Source organism: Ictidomys tridecemlineatus, chromosome 2 (assembly GCF_052094955.1).
Source record: "Ictidomys tridecemlineatus isolate mIctTri1 chromosome 2, mIctTri1.hap1, whole genome shotgun sequence".
Lineage (NCBI taxonomy): Eukaryota > Metazoa > Chordata > Mammalia > Rodentia > Sciuridae > Ictidomys > Ictidomys tridecemlineatus.
Window position 1 is genome coordinate 216,062,455 of NC_135478.1, and position 21,340 is coordinate 216,083,794.

At 45.4% G+C, this 21,340-nt stretch overlaps 1 protein-coding gene across 1 annotated transcript in view; it reads right to left on the reverse strand.

The window, feature by feature from the left end:
• The window catches only part of Svopl (SVOP like), a 58,940-nt gene that overhangs the window by 28,491 nt on the left and 9,109 nt on the right, over positions 1-21,340 (reverse strand). The window contains exons 4-9 of the mRNA XM_021731119.3: positions 12,779-12,850; positions 9,560-9,684; positions 8,108-8,171; positions 5,247-5,372; positions 3,817-3,945; positions 244-317 (exon numbers count right to left, since the gene is read on the reverse strand). Coding sequence (XP_021586794.3) covers positions 244-317; positions 3,817-3,945; positions 5,247-5,372; positions 8,108-8,171; positions 9,560-9,684; positions 12,779-12,850 — 590 coding nt within the window. The remainder of the gene's footprint in view (positions 1-243; positions 318-3,816; positions 3,946-5,246; positions 5,373-8,107; positions 8,172-9,559; positions 9,685-12,778; positions 12,851-21,340) is intronic.

The following is a 21,340-nucleotide window of genomic DNA, read 5'->3' on the forward strand; positions in this document are numbered from 1 at the left end:
GGTACCAGGGATTGAACTCAGGGGCACTTGACCACTGAGCCACATCCCCAGCCCTATTTTGTATTTTGTTTAGAGACAGGGTCTCACTGAGTTGCTTAGTGCCTCATGGTTGCTGAGGCTGGCTTTGAACTCACAATTCTCTTGCTTCAGCCTCCCGAGCTGCTGGGATTATAGGCGTGCGCCACCAAGCCCGGTCAAATACCTATTTATTTAAAGCTGGTTTTTAAATAACTGCATTCTTACCATATGACCCAGATCTGTAATGTGGTCCGTAGGTACTTAGCGTCCAGTAGGTCTGCAAATCTTCCTCTTTTTTCCTGCCATTATCAAAAGGGTGGGGGAGGGGGACAGAAGACATTTAGCAGGTTAAGAACGAGCAAACGTTTCTGCAATATTTGGGATCATAGGGAACAAGGATAGTATGGGTATGGTAGAGTGAGATGACCACTTGGTGCCCGTGGCACAGCTTGCCAAGCCTTTAGAATATCGTTTATAACACAGGAATCAGCCAGCCGTTGTCATTGGCACATAGAGGCACTCAGTGGACTTAAGGCCCAATTCTTCCATTCTTGCCCTGCTCACTGGTGCTGGCGCAGAGGTGGGAAGGGAAGAGGAGAAATTAAAAGTGACAGCAAAACGAATAGGCGATTCTTTTAAAATTAACAAGTAAAAACGTAAGTTTAAAAAAAAAAAAAAAGTAAGAAACAGGGTGCAGTGGCACAGGGCTGTCATCCCAGGTACTCAGGAGGCTAAGACACAAGGATCGCAAATCTGAGGCCAGCCTCTGCAATTTAGGGAAGACCCTGTCTCAAAATTTAAAAAGTGAAAAGAGTTGGGGTTGTAGCTCAGAGGTAGAGCACTCCTGGATTCCATCCCCAGTACTGCAAAAAAATAAAATAAAAAAGTAGGGGAAAGCAAGCTAGAAATACTTTGGATGATTCTCTGTAGAAAACCACCTACTCTTTTCTCATAAATTAACCTGGGATTACAGGTCCCCTCCAAAGGGACCGGGAATGTGGTCCAGGGGCCTTGGCTCCCGCTGTCACAGAAAGCTGGAGTGTGCAGGGATTTCAGAGGTCTTCTCTCCCATGGCTCTTGGGTGTGGTTCCTGGAGGTCACTGTGGGTAGCATGGTGCCACAGATGACTCCACCCTCATCTACTTCACTTATTAGGGCTCTGGTCACTCATGATTGGAAGACCTTGGAGCTAGTCCCATCCTCCAACTTCCTAGTCCTAAAAGAATATATGGCCCATAGAGGGTAAGCGACTTGCCTAAGGTCACATAGCCAGGGAGCAGTAGAGCCAGCCTGGAATCAAGGTGTCCTGAGCCCAGTCCAGAGCCTTGCCCATTTACCTCCTCCTTTTTGGTGGGGAGGGGTCCTGGGGATTGAACTCAGGGGCACTTGATCACTGAGCCACATCCCTGGCCCTATTTTGTATTTTATTTAGAGACAGGGGCTCACTGAGTTGCTTAGGGCCTTGCTTTTGCTGAAGCTGGCTTTGAACTTGCGATCCTCCTGTCTCAGCCTCCTGAGCCGCTGGGATTACAGGCATGCACCACGACACCCCACCCATCTACCTCTCTGCTATGAATTTACGTGATGCCACTATGGCCCCTTCTCCCCCAGTGTCACTGGGGAGTCATAAAGCCGAGGACTTTGTGAGTCACAGGAATTGTCTGAATCTCGGTCCCAACACCCTATCTCCAGTACTCTTCATCTCCAGTGCAGCCCTGCCCCAAGCCCTTCCTCCCAGTGTCTTTGGAGTGAAATAGCAGAGGCTGGCTGTCCCTGGCTTAGTCTGCCTCCCTGCACTGATCCTTAGCCCCACTCCTGGATCCTGAACATCTGCACTTGTTTTGTTACTGATTCTCTTGTAGGCGACACATCTCACGGACCAGGTTGTGAGAGACTAAGGAACAAGCAAGAAGGGAAGTGATCATTGGTAAAATTCAATTTATAAAAAAAAAAAAATTATTTAAGGTAATTCCAGCAACTTGGGGGGCTGAGGCAAAAGGATCACAAGTTTGATGCCAGCCTGGGCAACTTAGCAAGGCTCTATCTCAAAAAATAAAAAGGGCTGGAGGGGTGGGCTGGGGTTGTGGCTCAGCGGTACAGCACTCTCCTAGCACATGCGAGGCCCTGGGTTTGATCTTTAGCACCACACAAAAATAAATAAAATAAAGGTATTGTGTCCATCTACAACTAAAAAAATAAATATTTTTAAGAAAAAGGGCTGGGGGGTATAGCTCAGTGGTAGGTTCCCTAATACAAAAATAAAAAGTTTTAAAACAAACTGGATAAAAATTAAATTCTTTCCTTATCATGTAATAAATTCTCACATATATTTGAATCAACCATCCTCTTGCCCCAGCCTCCTGAGTTGCTGGAATTACATTAAACAATTCTTCAAATGTAAAAGGGATGAATTATTCAATAAAAGTGTATGAGAGCCACTGTTTAGCCATTTGGACATGCCAAAGCTGGATCTGTGCCCTGTTTCTTATACCAAATTAAGCCCAGGTAGATCCAACATTTAAATATTGAAAATAAAACTAAATTAACCCAGCAGAAAGAAGAGAAATACAAAAAGTCAGTAATAATAAAAATAAGTTTAGAAACCAATAATAAAAATGATGGTACTAAAAAAAATTAGTCCATCTACGTAGATGCTGGCTTTAAAATAATGACTTGTTCAGGGAAGCTTACAAAGTAAAATTAAAACTCTAGACAAAAATGATTTTGAAGAAAAAAATGATTCAGAAGACCTTAATTCAGAAAACCTTAAGGTCCCGGTGTCAAGAAGGCACACAAAGGCAGCAAATAATATTTGCTGTTGCAAGTGTGCATCTGTGACGTAAGGATGACTATTAAGATAAAAGAAGCCGTGCATAAATTCCAAGCCAATAAGAGGAAATATAAAGGTAACTGAGGGTAGGAAAAGAGAAAGAAGTATGCGACAGAAGTCCCAACGTACCACTGAGCGTAGCAGATGTAAAGGGACCAAACTCCCCATGAGATCAGTGGAATAAAATGGAAGACACAGAGACAAACCCACATAAATACAGTTATCTCATACTAGACAAAGGCACCATAACCAGACGCTGGAGAAAAGATCGCCTCTTCAATGAATTGTGCTGGGAAAACTGGAAATCAATACACAAAAGAATTCAGTTGAACCTCTATCTCTCATCCTGCACAAAAGTCAACTCAAGTGGATCAAGGACCAGAGACCCTGCGCCCACTAGAAGAAAATGTAGGTCCAACATTCTAACATATGGGCTCAGGAACCGACTTCCTCAACAAGATTCCTAAAGTGCGAAAAGTAAAATCAAGAATCAATAAGGGGATGGTAGAGATCTAAAAAGCTTCTTCATAGCAAAGGAAACAATCAAGAACATGAAGAGAGAACCTACATTGTGGGAGAAAACATTGACCACATATGCCTCAGAGCCTTCATCTCAGCAACTTAGCAAGACCCCATCTCAAAAGATAAAATAGAAAGGGACAGGGGGTGGACACTTGCCCAGCATGCATGAGGCCCTTGGTTTGACCCCCAGAACCTGAAAAACATTCTCCCATAAACAAACAATGTTGCCAAATACATGATCAGCTCCACAGGTAGGTGGTGTTGCTGTTTGCATTTTTATTGAGAAAAATGAAGTTAGAGAACTAACCAGAGCACATGGCAGCAGCCCACAGTGAGGTTCACCAGAGCCTCAACACTGATCTGCTCTCCCCAGACCATCCCTGCCTCCAAGAGGAGGCTAGAGAGCTAACTAAAGTTGCCTTCCCCGCTCCAGTGGCAGAACTCACCAGAATGGGCTCCACCAGCCTCCCCTCTGGCATGACGGAGCGGTTCATCCTGGCAATGCGCTCTAGGGTGGCCAGGGCAGCCTGGGTGTTCCCGGTGGAGACATTGAACCGAGCCGATTCAGGAATAAACTGGGCACAGATGACAAAGGACATGAGAGTTGCGACTGTTGCGGACGCAGAGCTAGCGCTGTGATGGCTCTGTAAACACCATCCTGTTTCCCGAGGTGGGAAAAGAACGAGGCCGCTCGCCAGCGCACAGTCCAGCAGGCTTCTGCTGACCTCCTGTGGAAACTTGCCTCTAGGCAAGGAAATCTAGGGAAGACCGAAGCCTGGGCTAAAACCAAAGGAGGAAGTGTCAATGTTTGAATTTAATTGAGATTTAAAACACACACACACACACACACACACACACACACACACACACACACACACACATACCAATTACAGGCTTTAGGTTCTAGGTTTAAAAACTGATGCAAAACAGACCCTGGGGATGCAGTTGATCCAAACCCATCAGAATCCAGCTGTGGAGGGCAACTTGCCACTCGGGCGATAAAGTCCTGGTCCCTGCCAACAGAGGCAGGCGGACACTAGGCAGTAGGCTGCTGGACCACTGATCCCAGAGCACCATGGATGGGCTTACGTGGGATTCTGAGCAACTGTTCACTGCATCAAAGATGCTGACCAACTGGGCTTTCCAGAAAGAGAGAGGCAGGACTCTGAAGCCAGCTGTCGTGGAAAAGACTTGAAAGTAATAAATTACGGGGAAGAAGCTTAGGAGGGCCTCCCTTAAACACTTGGAGGATGTCATGGTGAGAAGAGGGACCTCTGGTTTTCCAGAAAGAAGCAGTAGGACCTGCAGGTAAATTTATGAAGTCTTTGATTGTAACACAGAACCGCCTAACACCTGGAGCTGCCGGGAGATGGAGCTACTATAGAAAGCTATAAAGTCGCCGCAGGCACGAAGCTGGGAGTCTTCTGGCAGAGACCTGCCAGGGGTGTGCCTGAATTCGGTTGAAGGTTGGAAGAAATGACCACTAAGGACCCCCTGAGTTCTGATGCTCTTTGATTCCACAGGGTAGGTGACACAAAGGGATCAGCGCCCCGTTCTGCTGAGCAGCTGATTCTATCTTTAACAAAGAGCAGATTCTGCTGGAAGCTAAGGAAGCTAAGGATTCTGCAGCTGAGCACCGCACAGCCTGGTGGGAGAGGAGGAGGACAGGCGGGCAGGCCTGCAGTGGCCCAAGAACGCATGGACAGCATCAGAGGGCGTGTGCTCAGGGAGAGAGAGGTCAGGAATAAATGGTGGTGGAGGCCCGGGGGCAGGCTGGTTGGGATACTCTCTAGAGGAAGAGGGTGGATGGGAGAAAGATATTCGAGAGGCAGAAAGCCCAGTGGGCCAGCTGGAGAGGGCCACGAGAGCTGCTCACCTTGAAGGCCATGATGAGGATGATGCCGGGGATGGAGGCTATCCGGATGAGCCAGCGCCACCCGATGGTGGGGATGACCACAGAGGCCAGGCCGATGATGAGCAGGGAGCCAGCCAGCCAGAAAACCTGGGCAGAGACGTGAAAGATTAAATGCCTCCTATCCACCCACATTGCTCAAGGATAGGACGGGAGGCTGCAAGGAAGGCTGTTCAGGTCCTGCTCCCAGCACCACTTGCACTACCTGGAGGAAATGGACACTTCCCTCCTCCATGACTCCGTTTGCTTTCTGTAAATTAGAGCCTTAGCTAGAGAGTCAGCCAGCACTATGTGGTTTAAAGAACATGGCGCCCTGGGAGTTTCAGACTTTGACTTTTTTCTTGACTAGGTCATGCGCTCCCTGGGTCATAACATAAAAGGCACCAAACACTGGAAAGAAATGGTGAAAGCACTTTCTTCTCTTAGCTCTCTGCCATCTGGTTTCTCTTCCCAGTGGAGTCAATAGTACCAGTCTCCTCTCTGTCCTTCCAATGCTGTTCTAGACACATCCAAGCTAATAAGGATGCGTTTTGTTCTTTTTTTCACAAAGGGTACCAGAGACTACACAACATGCACACTTTGACTTTTGTACTTGCAAGTCATATCTTGGAGATAATCTTATATCAATAAATAACAGCCCACTGGGGCCTGGTCTCCTCGTCAGAAATCGGAACAAGTCCCAGCTTTCACCTGAGCATGAGGGATAAGGTGACTGCACTCTACCTCACAGAGATGGGAGAAGGTACCCTACTAGAAGGTTCCTTGGGAATCCTTGAGGGGGGGGGGACTCTTTCAAAGAATTCTATTACCAAAAAAGAAAAAAGAAAAAGATTTCATAAAGAGACTAGAGCTATAAAGGAAGTAGAATAATGCGATAAAGTGTGACTTGGGTGATCAGGGACAACTTTTCTGAGGGAGCAACAAATAAGGGGACTGCAGTAGAGCAGAAGGTGGTGTGGCTCTGGGTGGAACTTCAGTACCAAAATGTCAAAAAATTCTTTAGTGGACTCGACACACGTTTTTGAGGTAAATGTGGCAATGTTGGGTGAGGGGCACTTGGGTCGAGGCTACACCAACGGGGGATGAGTTAGCAGCAGTGGGGGTTGACCAGGTGGGGTGAGGGGAAGGGAGGGTCCACAATGGCTCTCAAGTTTGTGGCTCCAGTGACTGAGGGGGTCCTGTTTGCTATGACCGCAGAACAGACACACAGAACCAAGGGGCTTCCGTGAAGATGAAGAGATTAGCTGTGAGCAGGTTGTATCTGAGGAACCTGTGAAATCCAGGTGAGGGACTCAGGTGATCGACCTCTGGGGTCTGAAGTTCAAGGAGGGGCCTGGGAAACAGATTTCTGGAGGTGGAGAGACAGCAACCTAGGTACAGTCGGCCATCCATGCCTGTAGGCCCTGGATCAGCAGAATCTGCGTCTGGGATTTCAAACAACCAAGTTTCAAAAATACTCAAGATCAAATTGTGTCTCTACTCAACATGTACAGATTTTTGGGGGGATCATCATTCCCTAAATGCAGAACAACTATTCACATGGCTTTCAGAGGTGTAGGTATTTTATGTCATCCAGAGATAACTTAGATATGTTATATGCAAATCATGCACCATTCATATAAGGAAGCTAAGCATCACCGGTTTGGGTATGCTCTGGATCCTAGAACCAATCTCTCACAGATACCAAGGGACAAGTGTGAGACCACTGGAGTAGCATGACCACCCAAGGAGATTCGAAAATAAGACACACAAAAGAGGGATAGAACCAGGAAATATGCCAAGGCACTAGGCAGATGAAAATGAGCTTTGTTCACTAAATAATTTTAAGTTAAGTATTAAATGCTAAGTATTAAAAGTGTGTGCAACCACCTTAACACAGGTCTGAAGAAGAAACCTGGGAGTAAGGTAGAGTTACTATCTGGTGTTGCAGGGTTTTTTAGATTTTTTTTCTTGTTATTTTTATTGCCCAAATTCAGTGTCCCCTTTTCTAGGGAAATTAAACCCAGGGACCTTACCCCTTAGATACATCCACAGCCCCCCCACCCTCTTTTATTTTGGAACTCAGGATGTTCTTAACTTGCCGAGACTGGCTTCCAACTTGTGATCCTCCTGCCTTAGCCTCCCCTTAGCCTCCCACGTAGTTGGGATAACAAATGTGCACCACAGCATCTGGCTCAAAAAATTTTTGTTAAAACATTCTCTGACTGCTTTACTTATTGCCAAATGCATCCTACTTTAGTGGGAAGAGTCATTTTTTTTCCTGGAACCCCCTGCCTATTGATAGAAACTTTGGAATACTAAGGGCATCAAAACTGGTACAGGGTCGCTAGACCGACCTCTCTTCTAACTGGAAAACCTCTCAAAGGTCAGCTGGGACCTGAGGGCTCCAGAGCATCCCAGGCTTCTCCTCTTCAACATGGCAATTATGACACAGTCCCTCAGGCGGGGCCAGTGATGGATCTGCAGATACCAGAATCGTTGGAAGGGGGATGGGACACCCCGATGGGGTGGTAGCTACTTCCCCTCTCTGAAGGGGAGAGAAAGGTGATCCCAGATGCCTTCCTGCAGCCGTCATTCCAGACCCTGGAATATGTCCCGGTCATAGAGGAAGATGGTACTGTGTTCTGAGCACCATTGCTGGATGACATAAGTCCAGTGGTCATAAGGCCTTGGCATCAACCTCTGGCATCAAGCATTCTCAAGGTTTTTAGTTAGTGCAGAAAACAGGCAGCGAGCCAACCAAAGGTCAACCAGCCACAAGAAATTCTGCAAGGTTGCATCCTCGTGAAAGCAGAAGACGGGGCCCAGTGCCTACTTCACCTTACCTGAGACAAGGGGAGCATGTAGCCTCGGTATTTAGTGGGCAAAAATTCAGTCTTTATGATTAACCTAAACAAGAAGGGCAAAAACAGAGTTATTATCACTTTCCTTAAGCAATCTGGTCACAGAAATGAAGCATTCAAAAGCATCATCATTCACTGTACAGCAAAATTAAATTGTTACAGGGCGAGGAATGCAGCTCAGCGGTAGAGTGCTTGCCTAGCATGTGCAAGGCCCTGGATTCCATCCCCAGCACAGCCGAAAGAAAAATACATATATTACATACGTGTAATTGCTACAACTCATGTCCACATGAGAGAACAGTGAGAAGGGAATGTCCCAGTGCTTCTGTTGCCATTTCTACTCTGAAAGTTATTTCAAACCCTCTTCACCCATTTCAGATATATTAGCCTGACCTTTTGCCCAAACCCGATTCCCTTTTCTAAAACATACCTGGGAAATTAGAATACACCCAAGAGAAGGTAAATAGTTTTCCAACTAACAAGTGTCAAAGCACAGGTTTCCAATTAAGTACATATTAGTCTTGTGAATGGAATAAATGGAATCATATTCCATCAGTTTTCTAATCGCTCTCCTCTGCTCCGATTAGGCAAGGTTGGGCTTTAACATCTTTATTGGACTGTTTCCTGGGGGATGTTTTAAAAGTCAGTTTAGCCTCTACTCCTTTAGGGCTCCAGGCCTCAGATGCTTAACTTATGCCCCAGGAAAGAGCAATACCTTCCCCTACACAGGAAGGCAGTCAGGTGCTTTGACACCTCCCAATATACTTTACAGATATCTTGCTCCAAGAAATGCAGAGAGAATAGCCTGAGGGGCCCTGTTAATTTCAAGGAGGCTCCCCAAACCAGAACACTTAGCTTAAGGACTTTAAAATCCAGACCCTGGCACTTACCCAAGGGCAGGAAGCAGATGAGAATCATGTTTCTATTTCAGTATGATCTCGCCCTGTCTTGCACATTCACTCGGGCACAGTCTTAGGTCACAGTGCTTAAAATGGTTAGTCCAAAATGGACTTCCAAAAAAAAAATTTTTCATTGCTGGGGATTTAACCCAGGGCCTTACCTACAGGCAAGCACTCTACTACCAAGCTATGTCCCCAGCCCTTTTTAACCTAATATGGCACTTTTTATTAGTATTTAGTCTTACCAAAATTTTCCTGGTCAAAAAGTGATGATTAGCCTTGGCAACAACAAAAGCTGACACATTTGCCACCTACCACTCCACTAGCCTCAAGGTCAAGCATCATCGTGATGAGCAAATGGCTCCTACTGGAATAATGAGCAGCCATTATTTTCAGAAATTTTAAAAACTCAAAAACAATTAGCACAAGTCTATTTGCAAACTGTTGATGCTACTCTTGGATTAGGCACTGAGGATGCGGGTGTAAATGCCTGTATATGCTTCTTCCCTGGGAAACCACTGGGGCAAGTCTTTACCCTTGGGCGTGGCCAGACACTCCGCAGCCCACCATGGTCCGCAGAAAGACAAACCAGATGTACGAGGGAGAGAAAGAGGTCAGCAAGGAGAAGTAGGCTCCCCACAGGAACGAGATGAGCAAAATCTGAAGCAACAAAAGACAACCAGTTACTTGACCTGCCTCGGATCCCAGGCAGAAGGTGAACGGTCATTGCCATCCAGGCATTTCCTGCTCAGAGCTGGTGGGCAGCAGCTCCCTGGTCTCCCACAAGCTGAGGCTTGTGCCTCCGCCCAGACCTTCCAGGTTTGGACCATTCTTCAGAAGTGCTCTAATGTGCCCTGCTCCCAGGTGACAAAGTCAATTTTGTACACCAGAAAGCAATACTAATCCTTCCCTACTCACAGGGCTGTTCGAAGCACAGTGAGACACTGTGTGGGAATGATTATAAGGAGAAACCTCCTGGAATTAATTTTTTTCTCTAATTATAAAAGTAATACAATTCGTAATAGAGAATAAGGAAGAAAATAAGTTGAATCAACCTTGATTCTCCCATCTGGAGACAATGCTGTTAATGTGGTTGCGTCTTATTTTCTTTGTAAAAAAAAAAAAAAAAAAAAAAAAAAAACTCCCTCACTCCCCATAGTGAGGGCTGAGCCCAGGTGCTCCACCACAAAGCTATGTACCTGTACCTGTACCGGGGATTGAACTCAGGGGCCACTGAGCCACATCCCCAGTCCTATTTTTCATTTTATTTAGAGACAGGGTCTCACTGAGTTGCTTAGTGCCTCACTGTGGCTGAGGCTGGCTTTGAATTTCCGATCCTCCTGCCTCAGCCTCCTGAGCGGATAATTTTACACACATGCCCCACCACCCTTGGCCTCTTTTATTTTTTTGAGACTGGATCTCACTAAATTGCCCACGCAAGCCTATAAACTTTCAATTCTCCTGCTTCAGACTCTCCAGTTGCTGGGATTACAGGCAGGCACCATACCCAGCTGAAAACAAATTCTTAATGGCTTTAAAAATTCTAGAATCTTCCCATCAACTTTAGAGACTGAGGAAGCACAATCACAAGTTCAAGGCCAGCCTCAGCAATTTAAAAAGACCCTTGAGTGAGACCATCTCAAAATAAAAACTGGAAAGGGTTGGGGATTTAGCTCCGCCATAAAGTGCCCTGGGTTTAATCCCCAGTACCAAAAATAAAAAATAAAAATTCCAGAATCTACTACACTCTGTAAAACAAAATATAATACATGTAATGTAATATACAAACCTACTATACACCCTATTGCTTAATGCTGAGGTTGTTTCAGATTTTCTGTTAAAATAAGCTGGAACAATGTCTCTGCATAAATCATCATGTCCTCTCAAATAATCTCAGGAAACCAGATTGTTAGAAGGCAAATTATCAGGTTAGGATAATAGATATTTTCAAGATTCTTGGTTCATACTGCCAAACAGAGAGTCAGACAGTACTGTCAGGGAGGAAATAAGATGTTTCCTCAATCTCCATGGGTTTTTCTTCCCCCCCTGAGTTCTTGGTTGGGATGGGCCCCTGCAACAAGAGATTAACAAGCAAAAGCAAAACAAGTTTATTCACACGTTCAGCACATATCACGCATATCACATGGGAGAAGCTCCCGGGCAAGGCAACGCAAAGAATGGCTCAGAACCAGGCGAACGTGATATCTCCAGCTAAAACGTGAGAGCTCCGGGCAGTGACAAGACAAAGGGAAGCCTTCAGGGGCGGGAAGGGGATACATACAAGAACAGGGACGCAAGGAGCAGGTGGTGCGAGATTGCTCTGGCGCCACCTAGAGGCTCATAAGAGGAGTCCAGAGTTGTCTGCCTAAAGGAGAATTTCTATCCCGACTTTCAGGCAGAAAAATGAGAGAAAGAGGATAAAGTTATTCTGCTGCTTGCTGCTTCTTAATTACTTTTATCTAAAAAATAATTCTATGTCAAGGAGGCATATTTAGAGCTCGGTGTGGTGGTGCCCACCTGCAATCCCAGCAACTCAGAAGACTGAGGCAGGAGGATGGAAAGTTGGAGGCCAGCCTCACTATCTTAGCAAGACCCTATCTCAAAATAAAAAGAACTGGGATGTGGCTCAGAGGTAGAGCACTCTGGATTCAATCCCCACTACCCACCACCACCACAGCAAAAAAGGCAAATTTTTGGGTAACATACACAAATTTCCTTCCATATCAAGAGTCGCTGGTTGTATATTTAACACTTCCTTAAATAGTTACTTATGGGCTTAATGTTTAATATCACTTTGATAAGGAAAAACCCTTTGTTATGTCATTTTGCTTTGATTATCTTCTATGAATAAATATTTCCTGATCTGTTGTATTTCTTCTTTCATAAATGCCTTTTTATGATTTTTTCTCCTTTGAGAAGCTTGTGATTAGAAAAAATAAAGAGAAGTGCATATTATGATGTTAATTTAAAAGTTTTGCTATTTTATGCACTTTAAGATACACAGCCAATTCTATTAATATTTTCCTTTGAGCTCTCTCTCTCTCTATGTTTATGCTTCATCAGAAATTAAACAAGAAAAAAAGCTCTGGTTTGTAACCAATTTTTTATTATTATTAGTTAGGGTTTGAGGAGGTTGTTTGGTTTTTTGGTACTGGGGATTGAACCCAGGTGTACTTTACCTCTGAGCCACATCCCCATTCCCTTATATTTTTTTGAGACAGAGTCTTGCTAAATTGCTGAGGCTGACCTCAAATCTGTGATTCTCCTGCCTCAGCCTCCCGAGTCACTGGGATTATAGATATGCCCCACAGGGACCGGATGAAGACAGTTTTCTTTCTGAAGATAATTTATACCTTGATGTTTAATCTGAGTAGGCGTATGGGCTTCAGTTTAGTTTCAAAACAATACAAAATCAACTAATGTGAGTTTGCCTGCTTATACCTGCAAATCTCTACACCCTAATGAATTTTAACTATGCACCTCCCTCAATTCCATATCTGGACTGGGTGTGGGGACAGAAACCTCAGGAACAGATGAAAAACCAATACGACCTGCCTGGGATTCAGGGATGTGTGATCAGAAGGGAATTTCTACATTTTCTGTCTTGGATGTTCACAGAAGCATTAGAACACACACACACACACACACACACACACACACACACACACACACAGAAAGAGAAAGAGAAAGAGAGAGAGAGAAAGCAAAAGAACACAAGAGAAGAAAATGCCAAATCCCACAAGGCCCCACCTACCTTCCAGCGGCCATATCTGTCAGCCAGGAGGCCAAAGAGGATGCTGGACACCATGTAGCCAAAAAACACCATCTGGAGGGATGGAGGGAGGGTTGAGGATGAGTTATGCTCCCGGCAGAGTTCTGATGTTTGTTTAGTGCTTGAAGCATTCATCCATCTTAACTGAGGCAGGAGGATCACAAGTTGGAGGCCAGCCTCAGGATCTTAGCAAGACCCTATCTCAAAATCAAAAGGACTGGGGATGTGGCTCAGAGGCAGACTGAAAACCCCCAAGGGGTGGAAGCTGAAGAATGGCATTCCCCAAACCCGTGCCCTTTGCCCAGTCGGCACGGTCAGGGCTTCAGGGGCAACGCTTATGCTTCCTGCTGGCCCATCCTGTAGGAGGCCCTGGGACTGTTTTGCTCAAAGCACGGACTCTCCCTGTGGCCTGTAGGTGTCCAGGGGGGTCACGGAAGCTGGACGAACTTCATTGTGCAGCTGTGTCCTTTGCTACTTTCAGCCTTGGGTGGAGCTGGGACTCCTCCCCTCTTGAGGCTGAGGGACCAAGGTGAAGAGTACTTAAGGTATTTTCAAGATTTGAGTGGAGTCATAATCCACGGGCTCTCAGCTACCAGCTTCCATAACACCCTGCTCCAGACGCCCGGAGCAGCAGCTGGGAATCTTCAGTCATTGTCCTAAACTTGGAGGAACAAGGGCCACGCTGCCTTTCTAATGTGTCCTTTCTCTGGGTCCCTCCCTCCAGGGGTCACCTTGGATTCCAGGAGCAACAGGCCTAAAGGATAAACATCTTGGCGACAAGAGTTGAAACCACACCCCAGGCAGCAGGGACACCTACCCGCACCCGGTATTGTGAATTGAACCCAGGGGTGCTCCACCATGGAGCCACACCTCCAGCCATTTTAATTTTGGTGGGGAGAGGCTAAGCTGCTGAGGCAGGTCTCCAACTTGTGATCCTCCTGCCTCAGCCCCCAGCAACAGAACTTCCTCATCATAGACATGACCATCCCGAGATGATCAACCAGACCAGTTTGACCAGGACAGCTAGACCCTCACGGCCCCACCCCAAGCTAAAACCTGAAGCTCATGACAATCCCCCCAAAGACAGAGCTGAGTACCCTAGTCCCCATGCCTCCCCTTGCAATCTGACATTGCTGTCCTGAATATTAAATTCATTTTTGTGGGGCAGTGGGTACTAGGGATCAAACCCAGGGGCGCTTCGCCACTGAGCCACATCCTCGGCCCTTTTTATTTTGAGTCAGGGTCTCACTAAGTTGCTTAGGGCCCAAGTTGCTGAAGCTGGCTTTGAACTTGCGATGCTCCTGCCCCAGCTCCAGAGCTGCTGGGATTACTTTGATTATTTGGAGCAAGTGACTAGACCCAGTGTATTGGACTCTGGCCTAGGACCACAATAATAATCCCCAGGTGCACAGAGCAGGCAACTCAGGTAACTACTTTGCCTCTGCTCCCAGATGATGGTCTCTACTGGACTCAGACTACAGTCGTGAATTTCTACTTTAATTAAAAAGAGCTCTCTATTCCTTCCTGCTGTGCCTTAGTCCAACACAGGCAGCGGCCTCTAAGAGCCTTCTTCCTTCATGTGATTACAAGTAAACATAAACTCCCTGCCAACAGCAAAACCAAGCATTCATCAAAAAAAAAAAAAAAAAATCTTGCCGGGCCACGGTGGTGCAGACCTGTTATCCCAGAGGCTTGGGAGGCTGAGACAGGAGGAGCACAGGTTAAAGCCAGGCTCAGCAACTTAGTGAGACCCTAAGCAACTTAGTGAGACCCTGTCTCTAAATAAAACATCAAAAGGGCTGGGGATGGGGCTCAGTGGTTAAGTGCCCCTGAGTTCAATCCCTGGTACCACCAACAACCACCACCCAACAACTCCTCCAAACAAATATGAATCCCCAGGCAGATCTGTTCATTTTTCTTATTCTCACAGTGGCTCATGAATCCTGAAAAAATCCAAGAACCTAGCCCTGCCGCCAGTGTCTTCACGGAAGGCCACCCAGCAGGTGTGTCTGTGCCGTGGCCACGGGTTTCCTGCCTCCCAGCACTTCCAGCTGCTCTGGCCGTTCCTGCCCAGGCTCCCTGGCTGGTCCCCTCCAAGATAATCAAAGGAAAACACAGGAGTTTTGTTTCTTGCACTTTTTTAGCGAGAAGGCCGTTTCTCTCTGCAGCTCGCTCTTCTTTGTCTCCCTTCCTCCCCTTCACGGGGGAGACAAAAGCACTTTGTCCCCAGGGAACCCCAGACAAAGCCACCCTATATATTCCTCCATGACATCAGCCAAGATGGTGCCCGGTGCCCTGGACTTTCTAGGACAGGGACCTTGACTCAAAGTCCATGTTAACTCCAAAGCTTGAAAGCCCTGTCCTCCTGTAACCCTGTTTGGGACGTCACAACACTGACCCCCTCACCGGCCCCTTGGAGCTCTGCCCTTTCCTTCAGGGGCTTATTTTTAGTATAAAGCAGGACTCTTCTGTGTAAGTGTCTTTCTCCAGCACCAAGTCCCTGATTCACAAAACGCGAGGGTGTGACTCACCCCCAGTCCTCGGTTTTCCCAGGGCGGCTGGTCTGCAGTTATCCTAGGCAGAGCTGCTCCCTTTGGCCTCCCTCCCTTCTGCCCCACATTCCAAATTTAAAGAAAGGCCCTACTTAAATGGTGAAAATGCAAACTGCTCCATCTCTTTTAGCTTTTTTTAGAATATCAGATAAGCTTTGTAATGCCCCCTTAGTCATTAGTGCTGTCGTCCGTGAGCACAAAACCACGGTGAGGTTTAACTTGTAGAAAAGGAATTTATCTAAAAAGAACTACAGAAGATGGGTGGGTAAGGAGCATACACCTGTAGTCTCAGGAGGCTGAGGTGGGAGGATCACAAGTTCAAGGCCAGCCTCAGCCACCTATTCAGATGCTGTCTCAAAATAAAAAAATAAAAAGGGCTGGGGATCTTGCTCAGTAGTAAAGCATCCCTGGGTTCGATCCAGAAAGTCAGCGTCCATTACTTCAGAGAAAGAAAAAGGAGACCCATGTCCTGGATGAGGAAGACCCCACCCCCCACACAGACTTCCCCCTGCTCCTCCTTTCCCCCCTATAAAAGCCCTTTGCACCCCTGATCCCCACAAGATGGAACTTCAGAGTCAAGCCCATCTTCCAAGATTCGAGTCCTTGGAAGATCCTGATTGCTTCCCACTGTGAGCTACAGAATGTCCAGTGGTCCCTTTCCAGAATACTGGGTTTAGCTTTCAATGAAAAACACCTGGAAAAATATACAGTAAGAATTACTAGGGATGTAAGAAAAGTAGCCGGAGGGGAATAGAACAGATTAGCCACCAGCAATTTAACGCCCCAAAGTGGCAGATTCAAAGTCCATCCAAACAGGAAGTGGGGGAAGGGCTGGCCTGACCAACAGAGAAACTGAGTCCGTGTCCCAATGTACCCAGCCCATCAAGGCTTCCTGCCACCACCAGAGAACAAAGGGAGGTAGAGACTGCTGAAGGTACAATTCTTTAAACTAACAGGAGACAGTAAAACCTATGTGACATCCTGGAAGATGATGCTCCCTGCAGTAGTTAACCAGTCAGGAATCAGAGGAGGGACCTTGAGAAAATGCTGTTGCAGGGCTGGACCTGGTGGCGCGCGCCTGTAATCCTAGCAGCTCAGGAGGCTGAGGCAGGAGGATCAAGAGTTCAAAGCCAGCCTCAGCAATAGCGAGGCACCAAGCAGCTCAGAGAGACCCAGACTCTAAATAAAATACAAAATAGGGCTGGGGATGTGGCTCAATGGTCAAGTGCCCCCGAGTTTAATCCCAAGTACCAAAAAAATAATAATAATGCTACTGAAACTTCTCTGAATGTGCCTGTTCACTCAGACACCGCTCTTGCAAAATTGCCCATTAAAACCTTGCCTCCACGGTACCTCATGTCTCTGAGCTCATTCTTTAGGTTTGGGCAGGTGACTATGATTTCCCCTGCCACCGATGCTCATCTTCTACACATTGGCCTTTGAGTAAAGGACAATCCAAATTTATTCCGGGAACATCCTCAATTAACAATTGCCCAGGCCAGGTTGGGAGGAATGTGGAGTTGGAGTTAGGAGGTGTCTAGCTCTGGGGGCTGCAAAAATGTTGCTTTGGGGCTTAATCCATCCTGTGTTGTCAGTGAGCTGGGGGCAGGTAGGCGCTCAAGCCAGGTAGGACTCATATCAAGAGGATGAAAGAAAGACAGACTAAAGGACGGGAAGAGGTGCGGACCTCAGCGGGACAGCCATCTCTCGGTGAGCTTGATTACCTAGAGAAATCTGAACGGCGAGCCACCAAAAAGGAGCTGGAGGAATCAGTCAACTGCAGATACAGGAACCACTTTAGGCAAAATTAGATGTCGTTGCAACCACCCACCAAATATGAGCTGTAAACATGTGTCCCGTGATTTTGCAGAAGTGACGGATGCCAATGTGGGACCAGTCTCTGACATTCTCAGGAACCAAGATGTACCTACTTATCATCAACCCACTGGGGTGCACAGCAGTTAAAATTACTTGTAAAGTTACCCTAAAGACAAGGTCAACACGTAATGCTTTCCAACAATGACAACAGGGTCTGTGCAGAAGGGGAAAAATAACTTATTATAAGCCCAAGACCTTGGAACAAGGATCTACCTCCACCACTGAGCTCATTTTATTGTTGTTTTAATTTGCTTTTATTTTCTAAATACATGACAGTGGAATGCATCACAATTCTTATTACACATATATACCACAATTTTTCATACCTCTGTTTGTATATAAAGTATGTTCACATCAATTCATGTCTTCGTACATGTACTTTGAATAATGATGTCCATCACATTCCACCCTCATTAATAACCCCCTGCCCCTTCCCGTCCCCTCCCTCACCCTGCCCTATCTAGAGTTCATCTATTCTTCCCATGCTCCCTCTCCCTAACCCACTATGAGTCAGTCACCTTGTATCAGAGAAAACATCTGGTATTTGTTTTTTTAGGATTGGCTAACTTCACTTAGCAATATCTTCTCCCACTTCATCCATTAACCTGCAAATGTCATGATTTTATTCTCTTTTATTGCTGAGTAATATTCCATTGTGTATTTATATGCCACATTTTTTAGTCCATTCATCTACTGAGGGGCATCTAGGTTGGGTCCACAGCTTAGCTATTGTAAATTGTGCTGCTATAAACATTGATATGGCTGTGTCCCTGTAGTATGCCATTTTTGAGTTCTTTGGGTACAGACCGAGGGGGATAGCTGGGTCAAATGGTGGTTCCATTCCAAGTTTTCCAAGGAATCTCCATACTGCTTTCCATATTGGCTGCACCAATTTGCAGTCCCACCAGCAGTGTGTGAGTGTGCTGAGGCTCATTTTAAAAACAGACATGTTGTTTTTCTCTTCTCCTAATCTTCTCATTCCTGATCTCTGGGGAAACAGAATTACCCTTCTTCCCCATCCCAGTAGGGGATATCTGCCCTTGACCACATACACACATCACAGGAACAGTGACTCAGATTTCAGGGAGGGCACCAGAAAATCTAAGAAATCTCCCAAATTAACAAGTAAATTCTGACCCCTGTTGGGGCACAGCTGGAATCACAGCCTCTGGGACAGGAGTCTCCTGGGCTTCTCCTTTGCCAGCAAGGCAATAAGACTTCTTTTTCCTTTTTCTCAAAACTCTGTCCTAATTATTGGATTGGCAATGGGGATGAGGACTGAGCTTTCAGTAACAACCTTTGGTTAATTATTAATTTCTAGTTCTTTTTCTAAAAGTACTAGAGAGAGCTTTAGAAAAAAGTTACCAGTATAACAAAATTATAAAGGAATCTAACAAGGGAAATAGAGCTACGAGAACAAGGATAGATTTGCTGCCACGACCAGCTTGCAAGACACAGAAAGAAACACAACTGGGCATATAGCACGTGTTATCTGCGAGGACTCAGATCAGTTACTCAGATGAGGGGGACTTTTTCCTGGCACCCAGAACAGATTCAATTTCACAGCAAAATTTGGTTTTAAGTCCCCGAGTAGAAGCTAGGATACCCCGTCTCCCCCAGCCTCCTGCAGCCAGGGCTGCTCCTTTGCCCAGGCCCTCATAGCCTGGGGGAAGGGGGAATTCTAGAATTTTCCATTACCGGTTTCAAACCCTAATTCTCAGGGAGACTTATCCTCCTCAGGGCCACTGCCATCCTGTCACTAATTGATCCACCTCCCAGATACCCCTCCTGTCATCAAGGCTTGGGCACCTTTGTTCATATTTCCATTAAGTCCTGTCTTCATGAAAACCAGCTCCAGACTCCAAGTCAGTCAAACTTTCTCTGCTCACTGTGCGTCCATCTGACCCCCTTGGCTCATGTTATCTGTTAAAGTGATTCCAGAACATTCTCACCCCCGTGCATTCTGCCATTAACTATAACTGTCACCTCACCGGCATTGCTCCTCTGGCCTTGTCTCTTGGAAAATGGACCATGTCCCTCTTTAAAGCCCCTAAGTGACTCTCCACCACCTAAGTGACCATGTCCCTCTTTAAAGCCCCTAAGTGAATGTCCACCCTCCATAAAGGAATTTAACAAGGGAAATAGAGTGTTGGCTTCCAACACTTCCATGTATCAGGAGCCTCTTTAGATATTAAGAAAGAAGATTTAGCAAAGCTAAAGACCCCCAGAGAGAAAGGTCCCTTATTAGGAGGTAGTAAGGGAGAGGGTGAGAGAGATACAATTTAGACACTAACATAGAGACCAGGAACTGACGAGAGAAGGAGACGAGAACATCTCACATCACAGGAGAAGGTTCAAAAAGATCCCTGAGGTGCAGTCTCCCCTCAGGGACCAGCACGTGCCACACCCCACTTCCAGGTGCTCTCCACCCAGGACCAACCCTCTCACCTGGTTCCCTCAGCATCCTTAGGGCAGAGATACCAGCTAACATCAGACACCCCACCTAGTGGATGAGAAGGGAAGCAGGAAAGGTACCCACCTCCAACCAAAACAATCCTTGCTTCTTCCTTCAAGATTTTTCTTCTTCTCCCTCCCCATTCTCCCACCCTCACATCTCCAACATACATGAGACCAAATGCTTGGCATGAATTAGGATTTTTGAGGACAGAGGAGACTGAATACTATATTACAGCTGTGTTGTATTTTCTTTTTTTCCCTCCAATTTTTACTATTTTAACATTTTTATTTTTCTTAATATATATGTGTATTTGTTTTATGTACTCTTCTGTCTTTCCACTTACCTGTCTACCCCAAATCACTTACACTCCCTTCCCCTGCTACTAATCTTCCTCTTTAGATTTCTCCTTCACACTTCCTAAGATACAATAACTCTATATCTCACCTCCTACCTCCTCAGCATATCATCCTACTCCTCTGCCCTGGTTATTTGTCTACCATCAGAAACTGTAACCTCTTTTACAAACTCACTGATCATATTGTAGATAATAATTGAATTCACCATTTCTGTACATTGTGACAAAAATGTAAACGTCTTAATAGCAACTATTTGTTTTTAGGTGGTATATTGTTTATATTGGGCTCTGTTAACATTGTCCTTACCCTCAAAGGAGAGGTATTGAAACCCTACAGGGGCACTATAAGCCTATAGGGTAAAAACGGTAATGCCTAAGATCCACAGTGCTGGAAGGGAAGACACACACACAATATGAAAAGACAAGGGAGGAAAGTGCCCCAAACATCAAGATCATATAATTAGAATCCATGGCCAGCACAGCAGAAGAAATGACTGAGAAGAAGTTCAGGATGTACATAATTAAAATGTTCTGTGAATTAAAGGATGATATAAGAGAGCAATACAGGCAGAAAAGAGCTACATAAACAAATACAAGAAGCAAAAGATTACTTTAATAGGGAGATAGATATTCTAGAAGAAGGAGGAAGAGGAAGAGGAGGAGGAAGAGGAGGAGGAGGAAAGAAACAAACAAACAAACAAAACAAACAAACAAACAGAAATCCTTGAAATGAAAGAAACAATAAACCAAATTAAAAGTTCAATTGAAAGCATCACCAACAGATTAAACCACTTGGAAGATAGGACCTCAGACAACGAAGACAAAATATATAATCTTGAAAATAAAGTAAGCCATACAGTGAAGATGGTAAGAAACCATGAGCAAAACATTCAAAAATACGGGATAGGGGCTGGGGATGTGGCTTAAGCCGTAACATGCTCGCCTGGCATTCACAGGGTGCTGGGTTCAATCCTCAGCACCACATAAAAATAAAGATGTTGTGTTCACTGAAAACTAAAAAATAAATATTTTTAAAAATTCTCTGAATCTCTCTCTCTCAAAAAAAATATGTATATATAATAGCATAAAAAGACAATACATTCAATGAAATAATATCACAAAATTTCTGAACATGAAGAATGAATTGTAAAACCAAATTCAAGAGGCTTAAATATCACCAAATGTACAAAATCACAACAGATCCACATCAAAGCACATTATAATGAAACTGCCTAATGTACATAATAAGGACAGAATATTAAAAGCCATGAGAGAAAGAAATCAGATTACATATAGGGGAA